General features: G+C 36.4%; 1 protein-coding gene and 1 pseudogene across 1 annotated transcript; one reads left to right on the top strand and one right to left on the bottom strand.

The window, feature by feature from the left end:
• Positions 1 to 21,242, top strand: part of LOC129431932 (uncharacterized) — a 496,207-nt pseudogene that overhangs the window by 79,662 nt on the left and 395,303 nt on the right.
• Positions 1,933 to 21,063, bottom strand: ptprr (protein tyrosine phosphatase receptor type R). Its single transcript, XM_055190013.2, has 13 exons — positions 20,835 to 21,063; positions 18,270 to 18,553; positions 17,520 to 17,663; positions 15,029 to 15,139; positions 11,171 to 11,508; positions 9,273 to 9,462; positions 8,370 to 8,454; positions 7,942 to 8,021; positions 6,724 to 6,861; positions 6,535 to 6,645; positions 5,565 to 5,722; positions 3,329 to 3,442; positions 1,933 to 3,061 (listed from the first exon to the last, which is right to left on the bottom strand). The coding sequence occupies exons 1-13, from the start codon at positions 20,890 to 20,892 to the stop codon at positions 2,968 to 2,970; spliced, it is 1,905 nt and encodes a 634-aa protein (XP_055045988.2). The 5' UTR covers positions 20,893 to 21,063; the 3' UTR covers positions 1,933 to 2,967.

Consider the following 21,242-nt stretch of genomic DNA (forward strand, 5'->3'; position numbering starts at 1 on the left):
CCGGAGGTTGCATATGCGTGCTGCATTCGTCATTAAGCTTGGTTTATTTAAGTTAAATAAGCATTTCATTTGCAAGTCATAAGCATATTATAACAATTAACCATTAACTAAGATTATACCACAGGTCCGTTGAATGCTGCATTCTGATGGGCTGAGAAATGTTCCATGGGTGTTGATTATTTTTCTGTAAACCGCACACCTTAATTATGTCTTAAAAATAGGCACCATAGCAATGTTTGTGGTAACTGTGATATAAAAGGGATAATTGACTCCATCATTTGAAAATAATGCACACCTGCGGTGTAACGGCACTCCGCTTCGCGTCGTGCCGCAGTCTTCAGATTGAGAAAGGGCCTGCATTTCGTCCGAATAAATATCCGTGATTAAAGAAATCATTAACAATTTGTTTCCACGACATCCACATGTTTTACTAGGCTAATTCATAATTTGAAGTAATAATAATTGTAATAGTAATGACGAAATATTATAATAATGAATCCCAAGGAACAAACTGTTGAATATTGGGAACGAATTTTATATTTATGGCCATACTTTAGACTTAATAAGAAAAAGAAGTGTCCATAATGTAGCATAAAAGATAATTCGTGGCCATGATTTTGTCCGCATGTCATCATGATCGGATTTACGGCTCCATTCAACACAAGCATTTTACCTTACTTCATTTGTATTTATTTATCATCGAATGGTATGTAACTAGCTTACCTTTTGATGCATTATTACCATGTTTTCGTAGCACATCCTTGTGCTTTCTTGCAATGTGCCGCTTCAGATTCCAGGATGAATATTTGCTAACTTTTACAGTCTCTCCGCAGTCCCTTTCAATTTTTTTTCCTGCTCAATCTTAACTTTGATTTGTACTTTACATTTATGTATAAGGCTTGAATTCCACAACTTATTGCTAGACGTTTTTACAGATTCTCGAACTAGCAAATTATCAAAGGGCGTTCTGGGTTCAACGAGCGGTGCTGAGCGAGCAGACTTTTTAGAAAGGCGCTTTGATGGTACCGCACCGCTCAACGCTCTGATCCGCTCACATGCTCGCGAAACGTCAGGTAAAGCGCCCAGGCTCTCAACTGAAGGAATACATATGCATACAAATCAAATGCTTTGGTAAAGTCTCTCAAATTAAACATTGAAGTCCATGTTGCATAAAAATAAACACTGAAGTTTGTAAGTATTATGTTTTTAATTTTAATTTGTCAGTGCGTTTTGTGGTGTTAGGAAGTGTTTGCGCATTTCTGCACTAACTCAAAATGTGCGTACACCACCTCCTGAGCAGGTGTAGGATTTAAGCGTGCCGTACGCCAACGTCCATATTGATAAATCTCAAAGTCACCGTGGTTTTGGGTGTACGCCATGTGTACGCTGAAATTTTGGTGTATGCACTTTTGATAAATGAGGGCCATTATGTGTACAGTCAAAAACATCATTTACATTATAATAATTATAAAGCATAATGACACACAGTGTTTTTACCTTCATTTAGTGGCAGTAATGACCATACATTTTGTAATCATAGTTGTATACATAGGCTAATGGACTTAAAAAAGCAGATTAGATGAACATACCGGGCTAAAATGTAAACATGGCTTAGGGTTGAGAGATTAACATTAGAGATAGAACAGAACTCAAAACAAATAATGTCATATCAAAGTACTGTCTATTTACCACATATAAGAACTAAACAGGCACTATTGCGTATTAACTCTGCCTTTTTCTTTAAAACGGCACATGGGGTTTAAATAGGATAGACACAGATTCAACAAGATGTTTAGATATAGAAGTGTTCATAGTCCCAAGAAAGTCATCTTTATTTTCAATTCTGATGCTCTGTTTGAAGTTCAGAAGATGTCTACATTATAAAGCATCTCTTTCTATACACATATATTAATTTAAAGCACATCTCATCAGTTCGGGATGTTTATACTTAATTGAAGCATCAATAAATCTATATCTAAACATTATATTATTTGTGTGGTTATAATGGACAATTGATTATTTACAGTTTTCACATTAATAATCAATAAGCATAAATAGGAAAACAAGTCACTTACTGCCTAACAATAAGCCACATAGTGGGAGTTATATACTGTAGCACAACATTTTGCACTGACAATATCAATCATTTATAAAAGTATCAAGAAATAACAATAATCATCATACAAATAAATACAATAGAAAAACAAATGCCCTAGAAATATTCACTCTCGTACAACATAAACCATTGACGTAATAGATAGCAGCAAGACCCCGGTGGTCCCAAGATATATGAAACTTCACACTACAGCTGGATTTGAGAAAAAGTTCAATATTATCCTACAAGATTATACAATTATTAAACAACATATTTATTGTATGTTTTTACCAAGTGTGTTTAGGTTTTTGTCAATGGTTTTGAATATTTACTTATCAATGATAAGCAGCACAAGGAACTTTCTGGGTACGACTTTGACTCCAACCCAAAATTTCTTTGACTGTGGTGCTGTAGAAAAACCCCATCAGAACTGAGATGAATATAAATCATTGTTACAGCAAAATATTTGTACCTGATGTTGTACCTGTGAAATGCCCAGATAATGTTATCATAACCAGTAAACAACAAACAAATAAAAACTTATTTGTATATAAGTGGTCCCTATGCTGCAGTGCTAAAAACACTTATTAGTGAAGCTGAAACCCACAACGAAAAACAGGACTCACAAGCGCAGTAAGCTAATGAAAGGTTACGATAAGAATTAGAACTGATAACAGTTACGCTCGCTGATGACACCGGATTTCAAACGACAACGCCAAAGGCAAGATTTTCACAAATCCATGAAGATCCATCTTCACAAACAATCATCTGCTGTCTCTCTCATGATTCAGAAACCCTGCGTCACTAACAGATCTCTTAAGAGATGCTCATTTTAGGTAAAACTGGTATGAAAACTCCTCTTGTTTGAAAGCTCATTGTCCAGGATCTTCAGTAAGTCGACTCTCATAGAGACTCAAGGCATGATGCACAAATTCATATTGTTCCTCAGTCTGGATCATACCACCCCTGTGAGAATAAAAACATGCTATTAGAGACAAATATATTTAAAATAAACCAACCTGTGGTCAGTAGGGGTGCAGCCCTGTCAAAATATCAGAAGGCTACTTAAACATATTAAACGTTCATCATATATGATATGTATTTAGTAGTCTTGTTAGCAATAATTAATAATGTTACCAAAAACTGTAATTGTTTCATTTCTGTGTGAATTAATTCTGATAAAGTGAAATAACTATAAAAGTGTTTAAGAATTCTAAAACGTTTGAGTCGTACCTGTCTGTCCTAAGTTGGCAAACGATTCCCAGCACATCAACGCTTCCCTCCAGCTGTAACTGACGACAGCCGATTGTTGTGGCGATGAAACACCCTGTTCGACCGATTCCAGCACTTCAAACAAAAAGTTAAAGTGAAGTTCAACAACATAATGATATTTTTTGATATTGTGGTTGAATGCCCCTACCCAACAAGCAATAGCCATCATTTTATGGTCTAGGCTGTCACGATCCCATTAGCCCTGTATGTCTTTTTGTGTGTTTCATGTGACCAGGGTCATGGCATGTGGCCTGTGTTTATGTTTTGTGTACCTTATAGAGACAGAGCGCAACGCGTCATAACCTGAAAACCACGCCCACTGGGGGGACAAACCATCTCCATTGACTTTGTAATGCGAGAGGCCGCCTCCCCGTCACCTCCGGCCCACAACAAAAAAACAGAATAATGCCCAAAAGCTGCTGTGTGACAGGATGTACAGCTAACAAGTCAAAAAACCCAGAAATACATTTTTATAAGCTGTCGACCCCAAAAACGAGCGTTTAAAGACATAAAAATGGAAACAAGACACTTTTCATAGTACTCCTATTTTCATAGTACTACATAGTACCCCTAAAGGCTGAGTTTTACAGCTCAACAACTTATAAAAACTTATTTCTGCATTCTTTGGCTTGTAAGTTGTACATCTTCTCACACTGCAGCTTTTAGGCATTATCCTGTTTTTGTTATAAGCCAGAAATGACAAGGAGGCGGCCTCTCGCAAAACAAAGTCAATGGAGACGGCTAGAATAGGCTTGTTTGAGATGCGGCTTGCCTTGCCTGAAATATGGGTGACAGTAGGCAGCTAAAGTGAGGGGAAGGGTTGAAAAAATGCAGGCAAGCCAGACGCTTCATGAATCTCGCTGTGGTGTGTGGACTGCAAACGTCAGCAATGGAAAAGCTTGCGTTTGCGTATTTTATCGCGGATTAAATAGATGCAACTGAAATACCAACAAATGCATTTACATTAAGATGTTTATAGGGAGAATCAAAAAAGGTGAACTGTTCATTATTGGAAAAGGCTACTCAGTAAATGTTGGGATGTAATCTAAGTCTAGTGGTAATACAAATTTGTTTCTGGGTGAAATATGAACAGCTCACAGTACAAATAATTTAACATTAACACCAATTCAAAAGTTTACAGGAATTCATTAAAAATATAAATGTCATAAGGCAAGAACAATTTGAATAAATATAAAAACTACTACAGGAAGTGGGGTTTTTAGAATTAAAAAGTCATCAGCTGACATCTCCGGGCCAATGAGCATTAAGCTGTGTCATCAGCAAGTCTTTTCCCATCGTGCTTTTCGTCAACGCAGTTTGTAGAGGGCAACTGCGCCCGCCTGCAGAATCCGACGAGCCTGCCTGATGTCAGTGTGACATCAGAGCAAGGCAGACCGCCCTCGGACACTTTTCTTACCGGCATACATCTCGCGGCGATCACCGGTGATTGATTCTGCTCAGAATTTGCTCATCTCAAACAAGCCTATTGTTTTCCCCTCCGGTGGGCGTGGTTTTTAAATTTCATAACTGCGCTCTGTCTCTATGCTCTCCTGTCTTAAGTCTTGACCCCGCCCCCTCGTGTCTTTGTTAATTAGTCATTATTAGTTTATGCCCCACACCTGTGTGTCCTTGTTCCCTAGTTTAGTTATACCCTATTTAAGCCATTAGCCGTTTCTCAATGTCAAGGATACTTCCTTGGCAGGACTAGTTCTTACAAGTCACTTACTTCAGAGGCTAGGCGAGGCTCCTTTTAAGCATTCAGAGAACACGTTAAATGGAACAGGCTAGCAAGTGCACGTCGTTACGTCATTGCGTGATTGAAAGGTGTGCTTTCGGTGCTGCGCGCATAGGATTGTGGGTGATTTCAGCGCGTGAAGAGCGCGAAGGATATAAAGATGCATCCTTTCCTGTATATGGGATATTTCTCGAACGAAGGACTCAGTCCTTGGCTGAAATTTCGAGGATCCTCGACATTGGAACAGTCTTGCGACGGACATCAATGACGTAGCATCCTCGAAATTCTGGCTTCCGAGGATCCTTCCTTGAGAACCGGCTATAGTGTGTGATATCTTGTGTCGGATCATTGTATGTGTCAGGTTTGACACCGTCATGGGGCCTTGCCTTGCCCTGCCCCTCAACATAAATGAATGTAAATGACAGCATGTTATCTGTGATGTGATATGTGCTGATCTTATACCTGCAGTGTACAATAACAGGTCCAGAGGATGAAGAATCTCTTCTGTCTTCCTCAACATCATTGACTAACTGCAGCAGGTGTCCAGCGCTCTCTGGGGTCTTATGGTCTGGCCATGACGTATACCAGTAGTGCTGGACCTTGCGGGTCTGGCCCCCATTCTGAAGCAATAAAGCAAAAGATCTGATTCATTTTTCAAACATTAACTCTTTTCCCACCATTGACAAGTTATCTCGTTAATTAAGAGAAAACACTTACATGCAAATTACTAGTTTAAGGCAATCCATAATTCCACTATTATCCACAAGATGGCACTCTTACACAACTTATAAAACACTGAAGCATCCACTGATCCAAAAACAATAAAAACTCTGTGTATGTTTTGGTCTTTGTTCTTAATCTCATCTCTAACAAAAGTATTTTACAAAAATCCAATTATATCAGATTTTTGACCAAACCTACCCATATTTTAGAAGTCATAAAAAGTGGCATAAAGGCATAACTTTTATTTTTTTTTAAATGCTGGTGCTGACTGGCAACCTCTTTTAAAACGCAGGTGAGGAAAGAGGTAAAGAGGCACAGTTTACCCCAAAATAATAATTCTTTCATTTATTCCACTTGACATTATTCCAAACCTGTATGACTGTCTGTGAAGCATAAATGGAGGTCCTTAGCAAAATATTAGTGTCTGACAACCTCAGTGGATAAAGATCCACATAGAAGTGAATGGTAACTAAGATTTTTCAATCCAATATTTTGCTAAGCATCTCTATTAGGGATAACAACACAAGGCTTAAGTTTGAACCACATAAATAACATCACATTTCAGTTTATGGTCCTGATGTTATTTTGACAAGTGTAACAAGATGGGAGTTTGAGAGCATGTTAGATGTAGCGTGGTTAAAGTCATTAAGTGGATCATTAAAACAAGTATTTGATTTATTTAATTAGAATGAAGTATTAGTGCACATACCTTCAGTATGAGGGTGCGAACTATATAATGGTCACACTCCTTCACATTATTAATAAAGACCTCCACCTTCCCATAAATCCCTCGCTTCTCAGGCCAGTACAGCACACATTTCTGAAACCACATAACAGGGTAAGTACTTTATATATATACACACACACAGTCAAATGAATAACGTTAAATGATAAATACTTCATTTTTCTCTTTCAGTTTAGTGATCATAACAATGACGGGAGAGTCTTCCTGCCAGGCCATTTGCCAGAAGTCGTTCACTGTGTTGATCATTGGACCCTGAGTGGCAATGAATGACTTCTCGTCTCCGAGGTAGCCCTGGACAAATAAAAGACATAAACACCTTAAACTATTGAATATCACCACCAGGATTAAGGAGTATTTTACAACACAACGATTTCAACCCTCAACAGTAAAGTTTTTTATGTGATTTGGATGTTTGTTTACACGATGACTGCATTTTGGGATCCTAAAGACGAAACTTTTAAAAACGATTTAGGGTTAGGGGTCTCCTTTTCGTCTCCATGTCTACATCAAAATGAATCTGGGATGACATCATATGCATGTGTTAATTCAGTCAAGAGTATAACCAAAACAACACTGGTGGTTTACAGGACTGTGTTTGTGCTGATCAGAATACCGATTTTATTAACGCTTCTCCTACAAAGTCTACAAAATTTTAATGCGTCACTTGTTGTAATAAAATCATCATTGGTCTAAACAAAATTGCTGAATGGTCTTAATTGTTTGTATTTATTGCTATGTAGACGAATCTATGTGCACAGACATTTCTCTGTTTTTTACACTTTTTTTGCGTTTTTTACGGCAATTTAAGGGTAACATCAGCATCTACTGGAGTGGCGTGCATAATACAGCGAATTTTCATTGATCCATGTAGTGGCAGATTTTTTTGTTGTGTGTACGTGAAATTTTGTTGTGTCGTGTAAACATAGCCTAATGGGACATAAACACCAAATGCAAATTCAATGATTTTTGCGAGTAGATTGCATACAAAGTCAATGCAAAGACGCAAATAGACTCACGTGGCGCGATGCGAATGGCGCGAAAATGCACTATTCGCCTCAAGCGACTTTGCGCAAGTTGAAAATTTTCAACTCAAGGGAAAAATACACATGACACAGAGTTAAATCCGAAGAGTTATCTACAGCGAGGAACACCATGCTTCACATTTGGCGTGTAAGAGAGGAAAGAAAGAATGGCTGACTAATTGTTTAATTACAATCTGCATTCATCCCAGTGATGTTGGGTTTAGGGATGGAGCTTTATTCTTGTTTATCTGATAACTGTTTTAAGATTAACATCATAGGAATTGATATGAAACCGTCACCTCGTAAAATATAAGTTGAGATCAGGTTATAGTGATGAGTATAAACTCACTCGTATGTAGTTGGCATTAATGTAACTACTGAGCGGGTCATTTGTGTTCTTGGTCTTCAATACAACTCGGGAATGTGGATCTGAAACAGAAATTAATTGTTAAAAATATATCGTTTTTAAAAGAAAGCTACATCATTTCAAGCTTTTTACTTCGTATAGTAAATTAGGTATTAATTAAACAGATTAAATGGAATTTAAGGAGGCAGTGATCTCAATTTTTTTATATTAATTAGTCTAGGCAACACTAAGGTGACACTGGGTTGGACTTGAAAACTTCATCCTAGATGCTTTAGGATTAATGCTGGAGTTTAGTTCCAGACCAATTATATGCCATTGACGTTCAAGTAAAAAAAAAATGGGTGAAATGTCTCTCTATGGTACTGATGTAGTCATAATCACACATAATGACACTATGTCAAGATACTAACTTGGCAGAATGGTCTTGTATCTGTTTTTTGATCCATGATTTGGGATATCCAGCTCTTTCTGATCCACAAAGTTCATGGGAATTTCCTGTGGGAGAAAATATATCTTGAATTAATGCAATGAAAATGGTCAATAATGTATATTCAAAATGTATAGCATGAATTTGGTTTACAAACCATTAAAACATCTATGAAACATATCCTAACAGACACATTAAAGTGGCCTGCAATATGAAGCATTATTTGATGTGGTGACGTCAGTTTAACTGAAACAACAGTAAAATAACCAATAGCGTTTCATTTGTGGCACAGTCCATCAAAGACATACTGTAACAAAATGTAGAGGGTGGGACGCTTCAGCATCTTCAGATCATTTGATTGGACAGAAATGTGATAAGAAGCTGAAGTGTAGGGTGATGTCATAAGGGTGAGTTATTTAGCGAACATGCCAAATTGTAGGTTTTGAATGCTTATATTTTCTTGTATCGTTGGGAATTTTCTCAGTGACTATACCGGTTAATATTTATTCTTAACCCTAATGTATTTATATTAAAAGGAAAATAAGTTTAACTTTAATTTCATGGGGGCTTTAATAAGATAAAATTTTCTTCACACATAGACTGAACTCAAACAATGTCTTAACTTCGTGAATAATATTTACAAAATATAAAGAGCGTAATTAATGCAATCTTGCAGTTCATTTTCATTTGAATTTTTCAACAAGCTTTTTGTTTAATTGGCAAAAGTTATATGTTATGTATAATTTATTTATTTATTTACATTAAATATTTTTCTTTCCATAACATAATAGAATATAGGCCTGCAAAAATGGAGTACTCAGGGTTTATTGCCATCTAGTGGTTAAACAATAATAATAACATCATGGCTCCTATGATGGCCACTTACAGCAAACTCAGCATTCAGCATCTGGATGTTTTGTGTGATGTCACGCAGCTGTTCCCGCGAGAGGGCACGACCCGCTGACTGCAGGTATTCCTGAGTCACGCGCTCACGTGGGGTCACGACCCCACAAATCATGGGCTCCACCGAACCCAATGCGCTCATATCCAGCACCAGTGATACATTAGAGCCCCGTCTGCATTGAACACAGAAAACGTGTTAGCAATAAAGTATTGTGCCTGTTTGCTTGTTATTTTCCAAATGCTCTAATCAATGTTGTAGTAAAACAACTCCATACTTAAGCAATTTTGCAGTCAAACTGTGGCTCTCTGACGAAAAACAGCAATGCCGCTTGCCACAATTTTACTGCAAACCTGTTTTGAGATTTTAAGAGCTGTGGTCACACTTGGACATTCAGCATGCAAAATTTTTACGCAGACCCTTGCAACAACCGGATACGATGCTGTGCACTAAAGTATGTTCTTTGTATTTGCAAATCATGGATTATGATGCTTGCAAAGATTATTTTAAAGGTCATGCTTTCACATATCGATTTATCTATTGGTTACACGCATTCATGTGATTTGACTTTGCAGGTCATATTTGAAGTTCCAAATCTGAACTTTGGAACGCAATGAAAGGTAAAAGTTTTCGCACGCGCTTGCGTTTTCGGTCTGATGCATTTGGATGCATATGACAGGAGGTAAAAAAATTAAAAGTGTGATGTGATTGCACCTTTATAGCTCGGGGATGTTAAATGCTTCATTTCGATTGGTTGGCAAGCACTCTAAGATATGCATTATTTTTGTCATTTTTAACTAAATGGAAAATGATTTCAATTTTCATAAATTACTTACAATAAATACAGCATTGCCAAAACAAATATAGAAATGAATTAAAAGGAATGAATTATGCTGATTATAGAAAAAACAAATACAGCAAATAAATATTGATAAACCCTCTTGTTTTACAGATGTTTAGTCTAATAAGCATATTATAAACCAGATGATATACACTCCTAAAGGATTATTAGGAACACCATACTAATACTGTGTTTGACCCCCTTTCACATTCAGAACTGCCTTAATTCTACATGCCATTGATTCAACAAGGTGCTGAAAGCATTCTTTAAAAATGTTGTCCTATATTGATAGTATAGCATCTTGCAGTTGATGGAGATTTGTGAGATGCACATCCAGGGCACGAAGCTCCCGTTCCACCACATCCCAAATATTGCTCTATTGGGTTGAGATCTGGTGACTCTGGGGGCCATTTTAGTTCAGTGAACTCATTGTCATGTTCAAGAAACCAATTTGAAAGATTCGAGCTTTGTGACATGGTGCATTATCCTGCTGGAAGTAGCCATCAGAGGATGAGTACATGGTGGTCATAAAGGGATGGACATGGTCAGAAACAATGCTCAGGTAGGTCGTGACATTTAAACGATGCCCAATTGGCACTAAGGGGCCTAAAGTGTGCCAAGAAACACCCCCACACCATTACACCATTGCATTAATGAGAAATTGAACAGGTGTTCCTGGTAGTCCTTTAGGTGAGTGTATATTCACCCAAGATACAAGGAAACAATAAAACTATCAAAAATGAATCTTCTATATTCCAATTCATCCAATAGCTTTGTATGAGGAACAGACTAAAATGTAACTTATTATTCACTTATTTTATTCACATTTGCATTCATGTTCAGATTCAATTCCAGCAAGGGAAGAACGTTAATTAATAAAAACATGCGTTTGGGTTGGATTCTCACATGACAAGATTCTTCAAAATAAATAAAAAAATTACAAATAAGAAAACAACTTGAAGGTTTAGAGCAGATATGAGGGTCAGTGAATGTGGATAAAGTGCTGATTCTAGATTTAAAGACTCTTCATTAAAGGTCATACCGTTCCTGCAGGCCTGCGACGGGCTTCATCTTAAATGGTGAATGTGTTGAGGACCAGCAGGGTTTGAGTTCAGTGACGGTGTGAGAGGTGGAGCACTGCGGCTCTGAGGTGACACTGGATTGAGTCTGATGGATGTTGATGTTGCAGGATGGGACGCTCGTGCTGTTGATGTTTGTGGCACTGGTTGTGGATGTCTGGTTGGCCTGTACCATGCTGTTCTTAAGGGTCAGAGAGGGCTGAGCACCCTGAACAGGGACTGGCGTCAGGTCCCGGATGGCTGGGGATGGATCTTTAAGCTGCTGATCCAAGAATTTCTTCTCTTTTAGTCGATAAAGCACCTGAGGAAAGAAAATATTGTTTTTTAATATTATACAGTGCTCGAATTGAGGGGGGGCTGGGGGGATCCGGGACCCCCCCATAATGCATTAGGGACCTCCAATAAGAAGTTAAAATTATACTTAGGGGGGTCCCTAAGTCATGGCCACAAAAGTAATTACATTGTGAGCAAAAACATTGAAAATAATGCTCTCTATGTATTAGGGGAAGCCTCAGCGTTACCTTAGTAATGCATTTCTTGTCACTTGCCTCATGGTGTCAGTTCAAATAATTTGAACAGCTTTTTTACTGAATGAAGCAGATGAGTAAAATGGTTAAATGAACTACTAAGTGACTAATAAAGAAAGCAACTTGCCCCACTTAATGTAGGCTATCCTGCACTCAACTTAAACACCACTTATAGGTCACATTAACGTCCTATCTAGTCAAACTTTAAATTTTGAAATTATTAATACATTCGTTTCCAGCCTCTATAGAAAAATATTTTGGGAATTATTACATAAATCATATACTAATGCTGATATGTCATGGTGGGGACCCCATAAGACTTGATTCAATTCGAGCACTGATATTATATTGTAACATAGTAATATATTTAATATTCAAAATATTTTAATTAAAACAACATTAAAATGGAAGAAAAAGAAAAATAAGAACTATATCAGATATCAGAACTATTTCAAAAATTTCTCAAATCTGTGTGTGTTTGATCCCAAGCATTAAAAATTCACTGTTCACTCCAAAAAATAAGCAAAAGGTTCCCAAGTTGAACACAAGAGGTCTCAATTTCATCAAAATAGGTTCGATTGTGAGTTAAGCTGGCTGGGCGATATTTACTGAAAATCATATCTTGATCATTTTGATAAATGTCAATTTACACCAAATATTTCTTCATTTTCTATTTTCTATAAGCTTGTGTCTGACCTCACATACAGAGAATTTTTAAAGAAGGATCATATTGATTAGAGTATATTGATCACATAAGCAGTGGCAGCTAAATTGTTTTGGGGCGTAACAAACTATATGTTTTACATTCTTTTAACTGAACATATTTTTGCCAGACATTTAGTGTCCTAACACAAATCAGCCTGAGGGTGGCGCTCTGAGGTTGACTGACAGACTCGAAAATTATATATACATAGTGTAGTATTATTGCATTTGAATATTAATTTAAAATGTTAAGTTGTGAAAAATTCAATAGAGGTAAATGAAGTTACATAAATTCTCATGTACCAAAGAGTGCATGAGAACTGCTAAATAAAAAAAACACAATATTAATCATCTAAAAATATTTTTCATATTTATCTTTAATTGCTTATTGGTTTTTTTGCAATTGTTTCTGATTATGAAATGGGTATATGGTTTGTGCTTTTACTCATTTCATAAGAATTTATTTAGCTTTTGATCCGATGTTGCTTCATAGAAGAACTTTTGATTATTAATTTGTTAAATGCTGCAATCTTGGGTGTTAAAAAGCACAGCTGATACTGAAATGCTTTAAAATACCATGGAGGACTGATTATCATTTGTATAACCACAGTTTTACTATAAATACCATGTTTAAACTAGGATTTCTTAAGCAAAATAGGTTTAAGGTTTTATTTGTAGTAAATCCATGGTTGTAGTAAATTATTTAGGGATCCACATGTACACAACACTTTGTTAAAAAAGAACGGGAGAGAAACATAAACAAGTTATTTTCTTAAACATTGAAGGAGATTGACAGAGATTTCAATTCTTTTCAATTGTATTTATGTATTTAAAATGATGTATTTCTTTTGGTATAGCCACATTTCCCCCATTCTTTTTGGGTTTCTTGTTTTTGTTTTATGTCCCGCAATGTATTGTCATCTTAATGATGCTAGGTCATGCATCTTTCCTTTTCTGTAATAATAAAAATATATTTTAAAAAAAGGAGATTGCCCAGAATAAGTTTTGTGCCCGAGTCCTGAATTTAGCAGTTTAGCAAGTTGTCCATCTCGGACCAAATTTGAGGACGCAGATTGGATCAATTTGATCTCGTCATCATAACTTTATTTCCTGAATCAGCTATTGGCTAAACTTATATAAAGACACACCTCCTTTAGCTAAACTTAAGTAGAACAAACCAGCACAGGGGACATATACGGGGAAAGCAAATATTTCAACAAATATTTTCAATCATGTCACACCACACAAATATCAATTTATATAATATACAAAATAATGATTTTTGAATAATTAATTTTATTATTTTGTGTTTATGACAGAGAAGGCATATTATCTTAATATGCTGATATGTTACCAAAATACGATATACTGTCCATCCCTTAGTTCTTTGTCCTTTAATTAACATCAATTACTTTTGTTTTTTATATTTTTATCATATTTACATTATATAATTTGCATTAATATTCTTTTGTGAAAGTGTTTTCATACTGCACTTCTATATGCATTATCATTTGTAAGATATTAATACAGGTGTAAAAGTGCATTGCATGACAGTCGGTTTGTTCACATATGCCAAAAACTAGTTTGAAAACATTCAGTGTCACAAACGTGAATCACAGTTAATAATGTTTGCTAATGATATATTTAGAAAAAACTTGTATCACCACAACACAATCTCTCTTTTAACGCAAATGTAAATGTTATGTGTTTATTGTATTAGTGCTGTTGATATTAGTCATCCTGATAGAGGACTTAAGCTGGCAGCAGCTTACCAGGTAATTATTCCTTAATCTCTTCAGTCAGTTAGGGTAAGCGAGAGCGCAGGTGCTCTGAGGATACGCTATCATGACTTAAAACATCAAGAGAGAAGATTAACCAATCAGAGAGCAGAGTCAAGTGTGACCAAGATGATTTCTTAAAAATGCTGAACCACCAAAAGGAAGCCATGCAATTTCCTCTGCCACACTACATCCGTTTCACAATCTCTCTTTCTGTTTCTCTATAACATCCGGTTGCTCCGCTCTCTTACATCTAATATAATCCTTCATTTAAATCACATGTGTCTTTAACATGTACATTCAATTACATATGAGACACATCTCTTTAAAATCTCACTTTTATCTTCTAAACAGCAATCCTGGTTTAAGATTTAGTAGACGGTTAATGAAAGTGTCCAGTTTCTAAGAAGTGTTTTCCATGAAAAAATCTAGAAATCTTCAATGACAAATGATCTTAAAATGTGTTCGGATTCGTCAATGTAAGTCTGCCGTTAAAATTAAGATATATATTTTTTAATTCAAATTAATAGGCCTACTAAGTGATCAGAGCTACAATATTCTGTCCACATTCATTTTTTAAAGCTGTATACTCACACTGTATGCCAACTTAATCATTTGCATCTATGCTTAAAAACCGTAAAATAAACATTTACAGTAAAATAAATACAGCAAATATGTGAAGGGAAGTTTGGCAACATTTCATTGACACAAACACAACCACACACATACACATACGTGCACTTAAGAGGATCACAACTTCCTACACATCACTTCATATCTAATCTAAATGTAACAGTATACTGTATATACGTACCATTAAACAGGTAAAGATGATGATGAGTATCGTGATGCAGATGACCAGCACACAAAAGCCCTCTTTGTCCCACACGTTGTTCTTCTCATGATGGTCTTTAAAAACATTCCTCTGTTAAGACACAGACAGATCAGAAGAGCGTTAAAGCTGACCGATCTGCTGTGTAAATCTCAAGGGAGATCCGTCACACAGTTACACGCCGAAAAGCTTCCTGTGTGGTTCATGCATGATCAACAAGTGCAATCTCAAGGAAGACATTGACATTGAGCTCTACATGACAGACTCCGCCCCTAAATACACACACATGCACACGCAGTCACCCACACACACACACACACACACACGCTGAATGTGTTACACCTGAATGGAAACATGCATTAGAATTTATTCGATTAGATTTATTCAGCAGTAACGACTGTCTGGATGTGCATTTTACATTCCCTAAATATCTGAACACCATGTGTATTAAAGGTTTCCTTTTAACATCCCATATAGAAAATTAAATTACAAAGACATTACTGCACTTGCCACTATAATACAGGCAGTAAATGCATTTACATTACAAGTACATTACAAGCTTTTTATGACAGCTATAAGCTATAAGGTGAGTCTGTATGTGATTTCTACACATGTGATATTTTCCAATATTTCAGTCACGCAAAGAAATGACTTTCTTATTTAGTATTTTTGTCTTGTTTTCAGTACACATATCTAAAAATTTACCTAATTTAAATGACCTAATAACCCCATTGGCAGAATATTTTGGTTGTTTTAAACACCAATTCAATTTAACTTTAAATATGAATTTATAAATATATAAAGAAAATACTAGAATATATTTGTACTGAAAACAAGACAAAAATATTAAGTAAGAGAGTTATTTTTTCAGGTGTAGTTTCAGTAAAGAGGGTCTAAAGCTATTTCATGCATTCTGGCTAATTCACACTATTTAATGGGGCGTACACACCAAACGCGAATTCAATGATTTGCGCGATTAGATTACATACAAAGTCAATGCAAAGACGCAAATAGACGTGAACTCGTGCAGGGTGATGCGAATGACATGATGCAGGTGGCTTGATTGTTGTGTAGACAAGCGATTTTCGTCTAAAACGCATCTTTGTGCAAGTTAAACATTTTCAACTCAAGTGAAAAATTTTAATGACACAAAGTTGAATCCTGCAAGAATTCTAGAGCAGGGAATGTGATGCTTTACGTTTGATGTGTACACAGCATAATGGTGCATTCCCACCAGCCGTGGTAAAGGCGGCAAAACCGTGATATTCACGCATAGTTGGATCCTTGAACATTTAGGTTCACTCGCGTGTGAAAGCCGCACATGAAATTCTAGTCATTCGAGACATTCACGCGGAAATTCGTGTCATTGGAGGGGCTTCTGCGACTCCGCTGAGACTCCGTCACTCCGCTCGCTTCATGTAATCACGTCACTACTACAGCAAGGTCCTGATTGGTTAACGCGGCGTGGAAATCCGCCAAAGTAAAAAATTTTCAACTTACGCGTTTCCTGCTGCAATCGCACGGAACACGCGTTCCGCGGCATTCGTGCCGGTGTTACCACGTGTACAGCGCCACAGGATGCCTAATCGCATCTTTGCATTGACTTAACATATAAATCACTCGCGCTTGCTGCGTCTGTCGTGTCTGGTGTAAACCCAGCATAAGAGTTGGATTCATTCGTTTCGTTTTGGAAAGTTTTTTCAAACATAAAAAGTTTATAATGTAATTATTTTATGGGCAATTTAAGTGCAGGAAGTACAGTGGAAGTCCATATATGGGCACTTTAACCTGAATAGCACATGCAAACACCAACCAAGAGCTCACACGAAATCAACGTCACCAGAGAAGTGTGTTGTTGTTTGTGAGAGAAATTTTAACTTGTTCAGCTCCCCAAAGAACACAGCATTATGGAAACAATGAATATAGTTTGTTTATCCGGGGTAGCAGTGAAGTTGTGCATGTATGTTTAAAGCTGGATTTTGTTGAAATGGGGCAGTCCCAACTGGATAATGAGTGGCAGGTGGTAAGTAAAAATGCATCAAATGTGTTTTGTTGGCAATCAGCACGTAGGTGCATATAATGTAAGCGAGACGAACATGTAGTGAATCATAAGTTATACAGACATAGTGGGATTTTGTTTTGTGTGTGTTGTTTAGTTGTGACTCGCCCCTCCTGCGGTGCGCCTCGAAGGGGTCATGTTTTTCCGGAAACTATCTATTTCCGAGCCGATCTGTTTTTTATTTATCTGATAAAACTAAAGACTCTTCAGAGATATGAAGGATGTAATACAACTCTATAGATACTCAAGATTAACATGAGATTAGCAGAAATAGCGTGTGTTGTGGAAGCTTTAAAGATTAAGCTGCACTAAAATGTAAGAAATATGAACTTATGAATGAAGAAATATGTTTTTCACATGGCCTGTTATTGGTAAATGACTTCCGCTTGACAACGTTGATTTCACATTACAAACCTCAGTGGGTGCTTCAGTGGTGCTAAACAGTCCAGAACTGTGGTGCAATGTGTTGATGTTAAGCAAACGTATCATTTCCTCATGTGACACGGCTTCTGATACTCCCACGGACGACACGTACAGTTCAATGTCATTCTTTTCCTCCTAAAACATAAAGGAAAGTTACACATTATACTTATTTCTTTACCTTAGCAAGATTAAAAAATAAAAAAGGAAATGAAAAGGTACAATCGAATGTGAAAACTCAATGTACTTAACTGCAAAAAGCAAACAGGATGTTGAATTTCAATGACCGCCCACACAGACACAGCTCTCAAAACCTGTATTAGCTGTGATGGGCAACAACCTTTGTGTACTCAACACATCCCATATTAAGCCTCGCTAGCATTAACATAAATAAATATATAAATGTGTGGCTCTCACAGGCAGTGCTGTGTGCCAAAGTGGTGATATATAAGTGCGGTGATTGATTTTTTTGGACACCCCATGAGAGAGGGGAAGTTTCTAGAGGTCTGGCATCAGGTGCATTAGTGTAATTGGCTCTGTGGGTGAGAGAGGTCATTATTCACCTCACATTGCTGTGATACTCGAAAGGCACATATACATAATTTAATTTTACATGTAGACGGTTGCCAAATGCTCGATGCCAAAGTCAATATCAAATATATTAGTCCAATCACCATTACTGTTATTCTTTTTTAGGGATTATACACATCACATTTTGTGTTTTGTTAACAGCCTGGCACTCACCATTGTGAGCGTACGGTGGGCGGATAAGGGCTTGCTCTCCACACTAGATCTGGATCTGGGCAAAAAGTTGTTTTTTGAATGCCTTTGATGGACTTTTGGAAAATGGGACTCCAGAAACATGCCTTGTTTCAACTTGGCTACCCGTGGACGAGACTGCCCGTAAAATATTTCTGCGTTAAAATCTGGAAACTTTTCATGACCGATGATACCCGCCCGCTGGTACACGGGCCTGGGGAGCCCATCTGTCCGGACATGATAAACATCATCTTCTGCAGAGATAGCTCCTAAGAGAAGGACAGATAGAGTTCACTTTCTGTTTTTTAACCAGCATAGAGGCACGGGGCTTTCTAAAGCAATAACAGGAAGCACATAAGTTAATTTTATACCCAGCAAGCAATTTTGCGTTTAAAAGACATCCAATAGCCATCCAAACACTGCCCAGACGTCTAGACTAAAACAAGGCAAAATTTGGTCTGTCAATTTTTTTTAAAGATGTCTAACCATAGCACAAAAATAAATGAAATAAAATTAATCAATAAATAAAAAATTACATGTAGCCTAATTTAGGTTTATTTTGGATTGAAGTGGATTACTCATAGCCAGACTATATCAGGTTTATAGTTAACATTAACTGTGAAATGATTGCGATTGCTTGCTGGGTAGGTGAATAAATACACAAAATAGTTAATACATGATAAAGCCATTAGTGATCAGTGTTGGGCACTCACTAGTTACCAGTTAACTATTTACTTTTCCTGGTAACTAGTAACTTGGATTCACAGACTGCAAAAATTATGCAATTAACAATTTCTGGGGTGTAATGGAAAAGTAATGTAACTACTAGTGTAACTAATTACACTGTTAGACTTTTTATTGTATATAACTGGCCCATTACAGTACCATAACTGTACATGTTTTTTACAGTATGATGCCTTTACCGCAGTTCCATTTTACAGTATAATACCCTTACTGTAACCTAGTTTTAAAAAATATATTGCCTTGAAGGGAAATTGAACCCCGGTTGCCCGTGTCGTAGGTTCGTAACTGTCCTACCACCTACCGAGGAGCGAAATCTTGGCATCACTAGTGTTTTGAAGTCTTGATGTCAAATTCAAATCTGACGGTCAAGCATTTATAATCCCTTTCGTGTTTCTATACAATTCTCAATAAATTATTTATACTGCTGAAAAACAATTCACATTTTGAAGTTTGCTTCACTGCTAAAAGCATAACAAATTAAATGTATTTAATTTCATAGATATATTTTATTTTGACATTTTATATGCTTTTATAACACTGTTTTATTCATCTACAGTAGCACTACTGCTGTTGTTTTACAGCAGTCTACCGCAAATTCAAAACATACAGTAAATCACTGTAAATTAAATGTTAATACCCATAATGCAATGCATATTACAGTAATGAACTGGAAAAGAAAATTATGGTATTTTACTGGGCATTTTGCGGTAAGTAACTGTAGAAATTACAGTTAAGTCTAACATTGTACTGTTGGCAGGGAGTAATACGTAACTAATTAATGGGTAATATATTTCATTTTTAACTAGCCCAACACAGTTAGTGATGCAAAATTACTGTTAGTTATGCAAATTACTAAACTGGCTTCATGTATTTATCTCTACAGATATTGTGATAAACACAGTGCCTATATCTGAACAAGCATTTCACATAAAAGCTGACCATCATATTGTTCTTATATGTGTTAGAAAACCAACGCTGCCTCGCTGATGAAGTATGTATTTTTTCACCATGTTTCTTTTCATTGCAAGTGTTCCTTGCTTAAGTGTTCCTATTGACTAGCTCTTCAACCATACTTTGCAGTAAAATAATTACACGATTACATGCATATTTGCATTTTATTATTTGTTTTTCTCTCCCCTGCTGTGACCCATCAGAACAGACCTGTGCCCCATTTTTTGGTTCACCAAAAACCATCTGTTGGCAACCACTTATATAACAGACCTAAATGGACATTATGTCTGCAAGAGGAATTCAGTTTAGCCTTTTTTTTTGTATAATCATATTGTTGGTGTTTATTATGGTGAGACATGCACACTAATGGTAAATGTGTTTTAGTGCAACGTCTAATTTTTCTTTTGTGTTTTGTTAAATCCAGTATTTCACAGAATAACACTGTATGCAAAAATCATGCAATTAGCAAATGCATTCCTGTTAAAAATTATAAGAGCATAAACAGATCAATAGCACAAATGACAGAAATACATTTTGAGATAAACAGCGCACGAGACTGCAAACATAATTTAGTTAAACCTTAATAACATTTTCCTCAGTAACCCTTTACAGAAATAAACATTTCTCTGTGTAATATCACTTTTATATGCTGTGACAATGTATAACAAAACAAGCCAACTTTCGATGTTTAATTGTATCTAATTGTATCTAAATATGCAACATGCATTTGTCAAATAAACGATTATTTCACCAATACGCTGTTATTGCGATTAATATTTGTAAACGAACAATCCTACCGCTGCATACATAGCAGACATAAAAACAAACGATATCGATATTGTTTTAACCCCCTACCTGTGATGTGCAATCCAAGCAATGAAGAAATAACAACAAACGCCGTTTTTCCCAACATGATGAAACAATCCTTCTTGTTGTTTTACGAAGACATCGCTTTATGTTGATCAATAAAGGCCCGTAGTTAAGACAATAATGCAATATTATCTGTTTTAATACAATAATAATTCTGCATCGACTGAGCATCACACACCCTGTTTGCTTTCTGTAGCGCTGAGCTGATTCATTTTAGCGAACCGAGTCTTTTAGATGACTCAGTTTAATTAGCAAAGTCAAAACCTGATTTATTAGACCTATATCTGATATTTGTTAAAACCCGAAAATATATGACCAGAAAAAATATGACATTGTACTTTATTTATTATATTAAATCTGTGTGTACTACATTAAAATACACAAAAAACTGAA

The sequence above is a fragment of the Misgurnus anguillicaudatus genome, chromosome 1 (genome assembly GCF_027580225.2).
Source record: "Misgurnus anguillicaudatus chromosome 1, ASM2758022v2, whole genome shotgun sequence".
Classification (NCBI taxonomy): Eukaryota; Metazoa; Chordata; class Actinopteri; order Cypriniformes; family Cobitidae; genus Misgurnus; species Misgurnus anguillicaudatus.

Coding starts and splice junctions, on each gene's coding strand:
- ptprr (XM_055190013.2), bottom strand. CDS start 20,892: ATGTTGGGAAAAACGGCGTTTGTTGTTATTTCTTCATTGCTTGGATTG. Junction 9,463..11,170: donor GTCGCAGGCCTGCAGGAACG/GTATGACCTTTA, acceptor TGTTCAATGCAG/ACGGGGCTCTAATGTATCAC. Junction 8,455..9,272: donor TGCTGAATGCTGAGTTTGCT/GTAAGTGGCCAT, acceptor TTTCTCCCACAG/GAAATTCCCATGAACTTTGT.